At 52.9% G+C, this 11,048-nt stretch overlaps 1 protein-coding gene across 24 annotated transcripts in view; it reads left to right on the top strand.

Moving 5' to 3' along the window:
- The window catches only part of KLC1 (kinesin light chain 1), a 58,433-nt gene that overhangs the window by 44,807 nt on the left and 2,578 nt on the right, over positions 1-11,048 (top strand). For 5 of the 24 annotated variants that reach the window (XM_047737185.1, XM_047737184.1, XM_047737188.1 and 2 more), the window contains 3 exons: positions 3,304-3,434; positions 6,985-7,051; positions 8,096-10,914. The exons of 3 other annotated variants lie outside the window; for them this stretch is intronic. In XM_047737185.1, the coding sequence (XP_047593141.1) occupies positions 3,304-3,434; positions 6,985-7,051; positions 8,096-8,161 (264 nt within the window). In that variant the 3' untranslated portion in view covers positions 8,162-10,914. Of the gene's footprint in view, positions 1-1,005; positions 1,057-1,735; positions 2,770-3,303; positions 3,436-6,984; positions 7,052-8,095; positions 10,915-11,048 lie in introns of those variants that run through there. 16 more of the 24 variants (XM_047737199.1, XM_047737202.1, XM_047737205.1 and 13 more) reach the window with 7 other exon arrangements.

Consider the following 11,048-nt stretch of genomic DNA (forward strand, 5'->3'; position numbering starts at 1 on the left):
CCCGGGCCTGGGATCCAGCCCTGCATCGGGCTCCCTACTCAATGGGGAGCCTCCTTCTCCCTCTGCCTGCCTCTCTGCCTCTGCTTGTGATCTCTGTCAAATAAATAAAATCTTTTCTTTTACTAAATAAAATCTTTTAAAAAATTGTATTAGGAAGACAACAAGAGTATAACAAAGAAAAAGAACAAAGAATTACTGCCCTTCGTTTCTTTCTTTTTTTTTTTTTAAAGACTTTTTATTTATTTATCTGACAGACAGAGATCACAAGCAGGCAGAGAGGCAGGCAGAGAGAGAGGAGGAAGTAGGCTCCCTGCCCAGCAGAGAGCCCGATGCGGGGCTCGATCCCAGGACCCTGGGATCATGACCTGAGCCGAAGGCAGAGGCTTAACCCACTGAGCCACCCAGGCGCCCCTGCCCTTCGTTTCTTAGCTTATACGCTACAGTGTTCATTTCTGTTCAGAAACCCACTTCTTTAATGTTAAGTATTCTTTCTTGGCAATACAGAGAAGTAGACTCTTTTTGAAAGAGTTAGAATGCGGGAGACCTCCCAACTCTCCAGCTTTTACTGAATAGAAATCCACCCGGGTTTGGGGTGGGGTTTGGGGTGGGTTCTGCTGTTGCTCCCACTGGTTCTGGAGGGTGAGTGTGAGGAGGGGGGTGGGCAGCCTGCTCCCCCCCACCTTCCCCAGCCAGGTGCTGCCTCCGGAGCCCAGCTCCCGTGCACCTGCTGCAGGGCGAGGGATGGGGCCGGGGAAGTCTGTGTGTGTCCCACATGAAGTGTTTCCGGAATCGGGTCACTCCCCTGTAGTCTGCAGAGTGGCCGGAGAGGGATAAGGAGCACTGCTGTAGTGTAGCGATGGATTCTGAAACGAACTGCAGAATTGTACTGTTTGTGGAATAACAGTTGAATGTTCTTTCTCCGAAAGAGCAACAAGAACTTATGTTTTCTTGTCCTCCCAGCATTTGCGGGGAGTTGGTAACAAATCTTATTTTTCCATTTTAAAGATGAGAAAAATGAAGCTCGGGCTGGTTAAATGATTTGCTGAGCGTCCCATGGTGAGTCAGAGCGGGCGGGGGCTCGGTCCCTGCTGTCCGGGGCTTCCATCCGGGACCACTGGGGTTCCGGTCTGCTAGATGGTGCACTGCTGCCTGTGGAAATCCATTTCCTAGAATTAATCTTATTTTGGATTATCAACTGCATGTTTAAAATGTGCTAAAGACTAAAGTGACTGGTTTTTTCAAGTTTTTGAACTGTCTAACCGGTTAGAGCTCTTAAGAGAAAGTCCCCTCTGATGGCAGAAGTCCACAGGAGTTCAGGGGTGTGAAAGGATTCCTCATGAAGTTAAAGGTTTGATGAACGGCCTCTTACGTGCAGCCTTAATCTTTTGGTCACTGTCGATGTTTCTCAATATGGAATCTCCTTTCTGTACAGTTCCTGGACCTCGTGATAGTAAGTATCCTGGAGATTTCTAGCACAGTGCTAATCCACGCTCTGGGCGCGGAGTGTTACTTTGATGACAAGAGTGACTAGTCGTAAAAGGCAGCAGACGGCCCTGGTACCTCTTGGTACTGGGCTGGTAGAAGCAGGCGGAAGGTGATCCCGGATACTAGAGGGATGAGAAGCACTGCCGAGATCTGTGACCTAGAAATACTGTAAGCCACGCTGCGTTCCGTGGGGGCTGGCTCTGTTCTCACAGCGGGCTCACTGGGCTCTCTCTCCGTTTCTGTCTGACAGGCCTAGCTGCCTCATGTGACGCTCACACTGTCTCCTGCATGACGGGCGGCTCCTCCTCCAGCTTTCCTTCTCTCTCCAGTGCTGACTGCTGTGTTTAGCAATCCCCTAGGATTCTTGTCAGAGCGCCACCTCTCTGTGACTGGCCATTCCTTTCGGTGCTGCTGTCCTTTTTGGGGGGTTCCTTATCTCTGTATACATGTAGCTTTGCCAGATATGTACTTAGTAATATCAACTGTGTTAATAAAAACCATTTACTGTGTGATACATGAGTTTAAGAATTAAGAGCGATTAGTCGTTCACTTTGATCAAAGGTAGTTAGAAGTCTCCTGCAGGTGTTAATGCCGTGGCATGACAGTGACTGTGGAACTAGCTAGGCCGTAGGAATAGGGCATGTACTGCTCCCGTTGCCCTCTGAGACCCGGCGGGGCTGCCCGTGCCCCGGGCTCTCCCCTTAGGATCTCGCTCAAGTAGCATTTGCTGTGTAGTCTCTGTGACATTTTGGCAATTTTGCTTTTCTCCACTAATCTTTAAGTGTTCAGTGATTTGTGTATTTGTGTCTTTCTAACTTCTAATAAACTCACTCCAACTGACCCGTGTCTTGGTGTCTGTCTGCCCGGTAGAACGTCTCACTCTCTCCGTGGAATGCGGCACTGCGTAGCTTCTTGAAGGAACGGGGCTGCTCTTAATCTCACTGAGTGATTCATTCTGAGAATAAAAGTTGCTCATACACACAGTTTTTCAAACTCTGGTTCTTGATTTTCATACCCAGATACCGCCAAATGTTTCACTGAGTACCTGGGCCACTTATGATGCCAGCTGGTCACCTCCTACAAGGTGTCAGGGGGGTTCAGTTACTGTATGGAATGACTGTTTTATTTAATTTCCAACCACACTTACAGTCAACATTTAATAAAACTTTTTCAGAAATGTACCAAAGGGGCACCTGGCGGGCTCAGTTGGAAGAGCGTGTGGCTTTTGATCTGTGGGGCTGTGAGTGCAAGCCCCACATCGGGTGTAGATCATGCACGCGTACACGCCTCAGTAAACCTGATGAAATTTACGGAAGAAGCAGTACACCTAAGTGTGCTGCCTGTACATGCCTGTACACGAAAGTGTTAAAAAAAGCTGTCTCTGTCAGCCCTCACTGGTGTGGGTCCAGTCCTGTTAAACGGGGACCAGATGCTTCTGTTTTTACTAAATGTGGAATTTGATTCGGGTGATCTTCCAAGAAGCAGCCTTAATTTTCTTGAGACTTTTTCCATGTGTGACCTTTTGTTTCACCAAAACAGCGATATGATTTTTGGGGATATTACTTTTTGTTTGAACTTCTTCATGGTCAGAGGTTTTCGTGATCATCGGATTGTCTTGACTGAAATTTAAAGTGGGTAGATTTCTATTAAAGTGTATTTACAGACATGGCAAACGTAATTTCTATAGCAACCGTATTGCCAGCAGGTCACAGACAAGTAGGCCAGCCGTGGTGTGAGTTCTTGTTTGCATTCAGCTTTGCCTCTCAGGAGGCCAGGACGGGCCGTCTGCAGTCTCACATGTGTTCACGTCTCTTTCAGGACGGCTCGGGATCTTTAAAGCGCAGTGGCTCCTTTAGCAAACTCCGGGCTTCAATTAGACGCAGCAGTGAGAAGCTGGTTAGGAAGCTGAAGGGAGGAAGCTCTCGAGAGAGTGACCCAAAGAACCCCGGGTAATTATCTCCCTGCAGCCCCTGCTGACCGCCCCGCCGCGGCGGTGTCCCCGCTGCTCCTCGCGTCCCCGCCCTGGGGCTGGAGCGGCTCCCGCGTCCTCTGGGGCTGGCAGAGAAGCGCCGTGAAGCTTCCGCAGAGGCTGGGAGGGCGGGGCTTCCCGGCCCGTGCGGTTCTGCGGTTTTGTTGCTGCTGGTCCAGAAGAGCTGTAGCACCGACCAGTGGGAGCTTTGTATGAAAACACTGAGCACGTTCACTTGTTTACTCTCGGTAGCTGTTCCTTCTCTTTTTAAATTACTGTTAGTGTAAATCCTTTAAAATTAGCTTTTAAAATCTTTTTAAAATCGTACCAGTAGCTGTGGCTATAGGAGACTCACAGGCATTAATGCAGGGAGAGTAATGGTTTTAGGTAGGAGCGCAGTTGGAGGACTGGAGTGGAAGGAGTTCCTTTAGGAATTGAGAACCACAGCCCAGATTTTCCATGTGTTTAAAGGACGTAGACTCGTGAGTCTTGGAGTCTTTTGAACAATAGCATTGAAGTTGTCAAAGGACTTTGGTTCGGAGGCACTCTGTTCTTTGCAAGACGCAGCGGAGTGTTAGCGGTCTGCCCCGGTTTCTGGGTTATTTCTGGCGTGAATAGCGTCTTGTTTGGGACGCGTTTCTCACAGAGGCACTCTTTTGTCCGCTGTTTTGTGAAACTCTGAATTCCTCAGTGGTGCCTCCTTTTTAAAGATGGAGTCGAGTAAAACTCTGTTGTCCAAGTGACTCCACTTCCCCGTCCGTGGGCAAGGAGTCTCCCGCTGCTGGACTGGGAAGCGGGGCCCCTTTGCACAGCGTGTCAGAGACCGGAGGTGACAGGCTCTTCCAGCTGCCTGCTGTGTCATTTTGAGGGGCGTCCCGTCTCGTTCTGGTCTCCGTCAGTGAGGGCCTACCTCCTGCACCCCTGGGCCCCCCAGTGCTGCTGTGCAGGCTCAGCCCCCCAGCTGGGGAGCAGAGGCCCAGGTCTGCTGTCCGCCCTGTGCCCCCAGGTGTCTCTGCTGCTGGACACACACATTTTTTTGATGGCGTGTGTGGCAGGACAAGGAATTTGATTTGACTAGGTGGCTGTCACCCTGCTTCTCAAGGACGTTTCCAAGCCTGTTTCTGAAGAGGGAGTCTGTGAGCGCCACATGTTTGTTGTGAAACTACCTGGGAGATGCAGTGTTGAAAGCCAGCCGGGGCTTCTGGAAGGATGTGGGGCTGAGCAGCAGACTGCTGTCCTGTCCTTTTTTTTGTTGTTCTGTCCTGCTCTCGGCACCAGAGCCTGCCGCCCGATGGATGAATGTGCGTCCGGGAAAGGAAATTGCCTTTGGGATAAAGTGCGTGTTTTAAAAACTTATAGAACTAAACGAAAGGTCACTCTCTGCCCCATTTTTGTTTTGTTTTGTTTTTGTTTTCTGGCCACGTTACGAGGATCCGAACAAACCGTTGAACAGTTGCGTAGCGTATGTTCCTGGACTGGATCTGATGTGCGGAAGTGACCTGTCCCCGCGGTGCTCTCTGTGCGCCATTGATTGGCTCCTCCAGGGCAGACACGCTGTGGCCCTTGGCGGATCTGGATGTTCTGGAGCTTTTTAAATGCAGCGTCCAGTTCTGGCACTAAGTCCGTGACATGGACCTTCCTTCCCACGTGACAGAGCTCAGTTCTGTCTCTCCCTCCTGTGCCGCCTTCCGTCTCGGCTGTGACGTGGCCGTGCAAGTGCTCCCCGGCATGGGGCTGGCCACGCGCGTGCACGCACGTCGTCACGTGTAGTATTGGAGGTGGGCCCTCACTGAACTTGATGAAAACGTCAACGGCTCTAGGAATTTTGTCCCATAAAATGCATAAAACTGAGTCCTCTGTCCAGGTAAGAGTAACTGTGTATTCACTGGACCAGTGGCTCTCAGACCTGAGCATCAGCGTCTCCGGCGGGGTCTGAACAAACCGCTGGGGCCCCAGCCTTCAGTTTATGGTGCAGTGGGCCTGCACCCCCCCACCCCTCACACCACTGACCTTTCTAGCAAGTTCCCAGCTCATGCCAGCACTGCTGGTCCAAGACCACATTTTGAGAACCCGCAAGTCGGTGTTCTTCCTGTTCTGTCCACCATGGTGGAAGGGAGGGGTGTGGATGTAGCTCGCTGCGCCAGGGGGAGCCTTGCCGGCAAGGTCAAATTGTCTTTACTTGCGTCTTGTAAGGAAAAGAGTGTGAGGAGGAGTAACTCTCTTAGAAAAAGTCCATTGGCCACTTAAATAATAAGAATTAAGTGTGCAAGTGCACCAGTGTGATTTGGTTTGAATTTTGCTTTGTTCTTGAGTAGCGCTGTGTAGAGGAAGCTTGTGCAGAATCTAGCTGCACTGACGTAGAATTCATGGGGTTGTCGTGTTTGTGTTTGTCCTGGCTCGGGGATTTTGGGAGTGAATTTTACTTGAGGTTAAGTGAATTAAGGTCTTTGCTTTTGGTGGAGCTCATTCAGTGAGAACGTGGTAAGTACCCGCCTTTCGCCGGGTGCGGTGCCCATGGTGCTGGCGGCCACTCGGGTGGGGACCTGGGCCCGCGTGCCCATTCCCGGCGCTCAGACGCGTCTGGTCGTGCTGACCCTTCACGCGCGCTCGAGCCTCACCGCCGCGCGTCAGCTCCCAGAGCAAATGCTCACACTGCTTGTGTCGAAGTCGCTTCACCGTTGTATTCCTGTTGCGGACGTTTAGAAAGAACCCTGGATATCCGTTCTTTTATCTTTCAAAGCCAAGGTGGTTTTCTGTTGGAGGGCGTGCCTGCTGGCGGTGGGCGAGGATGGTAACGTGGCCGGCCCCCGTCACGTTCAGGGTGTAGGTGATTTGCAGGATGGTCCATCAGGTATTCTAAGGGTGTCAAGTGGGAGAAAAAGTAAATACACATTTAAATGACTAGATTTCCTTGAAGGTAAAGCCATGAAATTTGTTTCAAATTTTGGTTTGAAAGCAGAGAAATCCTAGCTTCTGAGTTTATTTGGCTAATAAAAAATGTTTCCTTTTAAGATAAAAACATAGTGCATGAGCACATAGATATGTATCAGATCTTAACACTGAGCTTCAAGAGGTCTTTTACATGGTCACAGGGCGAGCAGTGAGTTTGGGGGAAGCGCCAGGCTCCCTCCTTAAAACTGACCTGACGTGCCCTGCAGACTCAGGCCTAGCCAGAGGGCTGGATGGGCAGAGCTGCTCGGCTCCTCCGCGAGCCAGGTGTCACATGGGGGACGTGTAACCACGTGTGGGGTTTCCACACAGTGTTTCAGACAGTACGTCGCTGAGACAGACACAGGGAAACTGCTTTTTCTCTACTGGAGTTTACATACGGATACCCCTGGGGCGTCCCTGTTAAGAACTGGGCAGACCCCCCAGTCCCAGTGAGATAAAGGCCCACGCTCCATGAGGGATGGCTCCAGGGACTCCGCACGGTGACAGAGGCCTTGGAGGGGTGTCTTTGCTGTGTTTGCTGCTCTCAGTTGACTGACACGCTGGTTTGTCCTTTTGCATGTCCACTGCCCTGTTCACAGCATGAAGCGGGCCAGTTCCCTGAATGTCCTTAACGTGGGTGGCAAGGCCGCTGAAGACCATTTCCAAGTAAGGAGCCCTGCCCCACTCAGTGCCCTTGACTACCTGGCTGAGGCTCGCTGGGCAGCCGCAGGCCCTTCCCGGCACCACTGCCACCTCCGACGGCCTTGGGGACACTTAAGTGTCTCTGGGTCTTAGAGAGGTGGCATAGTGATATTTCCGGATTCTGCGTTAATTTGATTGCGTGAATTGTGGGAATGTGCGTGTCATGAGCGTTCTCCACATATTCACGATCTTTAAATGGTTGGATTAAGCCAATTAAAATTTAAATATTCTGATAAAGTAGTATCAGAACTTGGCCACTTAATGTGTATTATTAATTTGTATGATTTTTAGCCTCTGGTAAGTTTGTAACTAATTCATTGTCCATTTAAGCTGTTGTTCAGTGTTTTAAAACCATTAGACCTTTACTAATGTTGTAACTGACATATTGTCACTTTCACACCCAGTCTTGAGCACTTTCTTTGGTGTCCCAAGGCTTGCATGAACCGTCCCCTTCCCATTTGAAACTGTTGGTCCCTTCTTCTATTCTGATGTTCCATTTCTTTCAACATCTGGTGTGACTGTCCGGGTGTGGCCAAGGGTGCCGAGCGGACCAGGCGGTTGAACCGGCAGCCGTACTTCCGGCAGGGAGAGCCTGACGGAGCCGGTGACCACAATTCCTGGCGTTGCACCTCTTAGCAGCCCCGGTCCGGCTGCTCACCTCTTGGACACTCGCTGGCGGTCGCAGGCCTCCCTCCTCAGCCCCCAGCACCTTAGGAGCTGGCTGTTCCCAGGGTGCTTTCTGCCAGGCCCCCGGGCAGACGTGAGGTGCTGGCAGCGCTGGGCCGTGCGCCCGGAGCACGCCTGCTCCTGAGAGCGGAAGTTGTGGTTGTCCCAGCGGTCCCGTGCTCATGTCTCAGTGCTGGCCTGTGCCTGGGAGCGTCACGGTGCCCGAGTGCTGACTTAGGAGGTGTCCTGCTGTGATGGTTAGTGCTCAGATCCCTTTCGCCGGCTTCCTTGCCCTCTGGAGTACGGGTGAAGTGTAATTTTTTCATTTGTTTTTTCACGCAGGAACGAAATACTTGTCTGGCAGACTCGCGAGCTCTGAGTGCCAGCCACACTGACCTGGCCCACTGAGGGCCGAGGCAGAGCTAGCTAGAACCCCCGAGACTAACGAAGCACTGAGGCCCGCGGGCTTTGCCATGCCCCTACCCACTCAGCAGGGGCCCCCCACTCCGGGGTTGCTTCCTTTTCTAGCTAGTGCTGTCCGCCGCCTCTTGGAGGTTTGCCCCGAATTCTGTTAAGCTGTCGGCGCTACTAGCGACCAAGAGGGGCCGAAGTGTGAGCGTGAGACCGGCCGGGCGCGGAGGCCCGCGGAGGCCCCGGCAGGTGGCTGCAGCTCGTTGGGAACCAGCCGCTGCTCCCGGGACACTTGTACGCTCTGCCACTACACCAGGATCGGTTGTAAATGTTCACACTGTGTTAAGGCTGTAAATTCAGGCTTTGGAACCTCGCACTGCACCCTTCTACACTATGCATCTGATGGCCTCTGGCAGCGCCCCCGGGATTCAGATGGGTGTTTGGGAGCAGGAGAGATGGGTGACGCACTGGTGGGTTTGGGTCTCGGCTGAGCCCCGCTCCTTCAGTGAGGCCGCTCTGAGCGCCAAGCACACAGGGATGTGGGTTTATTTTTCAAAAGGTTTTCTTTGTAGAGTTAAGTAGCATGGGGTAGGTTTTGACGGGAATGTGTCCCGGTCCACCCTGCAGCCCTCCCCGGGAGGGGCTGCGTGAGGCTCCCTCTTAGGTTCAGAACATTCTGAGCAGATGACGGGGTTTGTGACTGCAGATGGCAGTGGTGGTGAGAAGGGGGACGTCCAGGCCAGCAGGCGGGAACGGGGAGATGCAACCTGTAGGGGAGGGGATCTGGGAGACGTGGTGCTTCCCGGTGACATGCTGCAGGTTGTGACTTTAATGTTATGTGGTGTCACCGCCAGGACACGTGCTTTTACCTGTTCCCAGCCACCTCTTCCTCCTGAACTGCACTTTGCCTGGGTACGTGTGAGGGGGTCTTCCTGGGGGTCCCCCGGTACTATACGTGTCCTTTGGGGGCTGCGGGCTGGGAATTTGCGGAGCGTCCCATCATTTAAGACCACAGGAGCACGTGGCTGTGTGCCTGTTCCTGCCCAGAGATCGGTGCTCTGTGTTCTGCCTGCAGGTGCCCGTGGGTCTGGCTGGGGGGCTTCCATGGCCGCCCCCCCTTTGCGCAGCACCCGACTGTCCAGTTGCTGCAGGTTCTGGTGGTCCGGGAGTGCTCTCCAGGGTTGGTTTGCACGTGGGATGGGTTGTGAGATGCTCAAGCCAAGAGAACAGCAGAGCCGTGTCCTCGCTTCCCTTTGAGGCGCAGGGGCTGCCGGGGCGTGATGTGACCAGTGGGGAGGGCCCTGGGAGCTGCCCTGTCCCCTCTGTCCGAAGGGCTCTTCTCAGGCCACGAAGCTGATCTGGTGCCTTGGAAGCCTAACCTGTTTTCCTTAGCAACACTTGTGTCTGGAGAACATGGGGCGGAGAACAGGATTTAACGTCCCGCTGGCAGCAGGGGGGCCTTTGTTGAACCCTCCCCGCCTGGGAGCCCTCGGCGCTTGGTTCTCTGAGGGCCAGCATTGCCTTGTGGGGCTGTGAGGAAACGCAGCTGGGTGAGAGAAGCCAGACGGCCTCCCGAAACCCAGGTCATCGAAACTTCCATGTCTCTGGGGTTGCTGCCTGGAAATCTGTGATGTCTGATTTCTGAACTTGTATCAAAACAGAATGAGCCCGGGTATCCCTACTTCGTGGATTCGAACATTCTCGAAGAGGGCAGCAGTGGGGGTGGCTGTCCCTCCTCCACAATGTTTTCTTTTCCCAGTGAGGGGACCCTTAGAGTGGCAGCCAGCACCCACTGTACGTGCTTCCTGTCCAGTTCGAGCCCCTGGCCGGAGGACAGACAGGAGCTGGCCACCGTCTGCAGAGCCCCCTCCACGGCCTGTCAGAGCGGGGGAGGCAGTGGGAGGCCTGGGTCTCCTGACCCTCCCGACTTCCCCACGGCAGCCTGTGGCGCTCGTCTTGTGTTTACAGTATCGTAGGGAGTCTGTTACTTCCTGGAATTGAAAAATTCCCGTCATTTGTTTGTTCAGAAAGCTGCTAGAAATATCATGTAAGAGAAATTCAGCGTTTATGGTGACATACTAATATTGCTCCAAAACATCCTTTACGGCTCCCAGAACGTATCGTCCATCACTGTAACCTCATAGGATGTTTCTGGAGGCACGTTGCATAGATGAGGCTGATTTCTGAGATGTTTCTATCTGCCCTTCCTGCTGACCACCGCACCGTGTAGTCCTCAAACTCCCGAGAACTCGAGTGCGGTGAAGCAGCGACCAAGGGGGAGCTTCCCGTCAGCCGAGGGAGTCTCGTCAGGGCGTACCGGCATCCTGCGCGTGCCTGGGGCAGGCAGAAAGACGTGCACCATTCCACATTTGTCCCCATCGTCCTGGGGGAGAACCCCCGGGAGGGACCCCAGGTCTGCGAGGCCTGTGCGATGAGCCTTGAGGAGAGCATGGGATGGAGGGGACGGTGCAGGGCCCCGGCCACAGAACTCTTTGGGGGTCTGGGCCGTCTGTGTCGCGGAGAGACGCGCTACTGCAGGGGCGTCCCTCTGGGATGGGTGGGCAGGGGGCCCAGTACTGACAAGAGTGTGGTGTGCGCCCCCCAGGGGGAGGCCTGTCTGGCACGTGTACCTACAGTCTGCGATCGTAGTTTTCTCACTGTTCGTGTGATTTGCTTAGAAAATAATTTGGGATTGTTTATATTTAATTACAAAAATAAAATGGTTTATTTCCTGCTGCGAAGTTCCTGCACTTGTACAAAGGCTCTTTTATAAAACTGCAACCCTAAAAGGCCTCTTTCCTATTTATACCAGCCATTCCTGACCTTTTGAGGGCCACAGACTATTTTAAAAATGGGATAGAAATTACAAATGAGGGACGCCTGG

This window comes from Lutra lutra, chromosome 7 (genome assembly GCF_902655055.1).
Source record: "Lutra lutra chromosome 7, mLutLut1.2, whole genome shotgun sequence".
Taxonomy (NCBI): domain Eukaryota; kingdom Metazoa; phylum Chordata; class Mammalia; order Carnivora; family Mustelidae; genus Lutra; species Lutra lutra.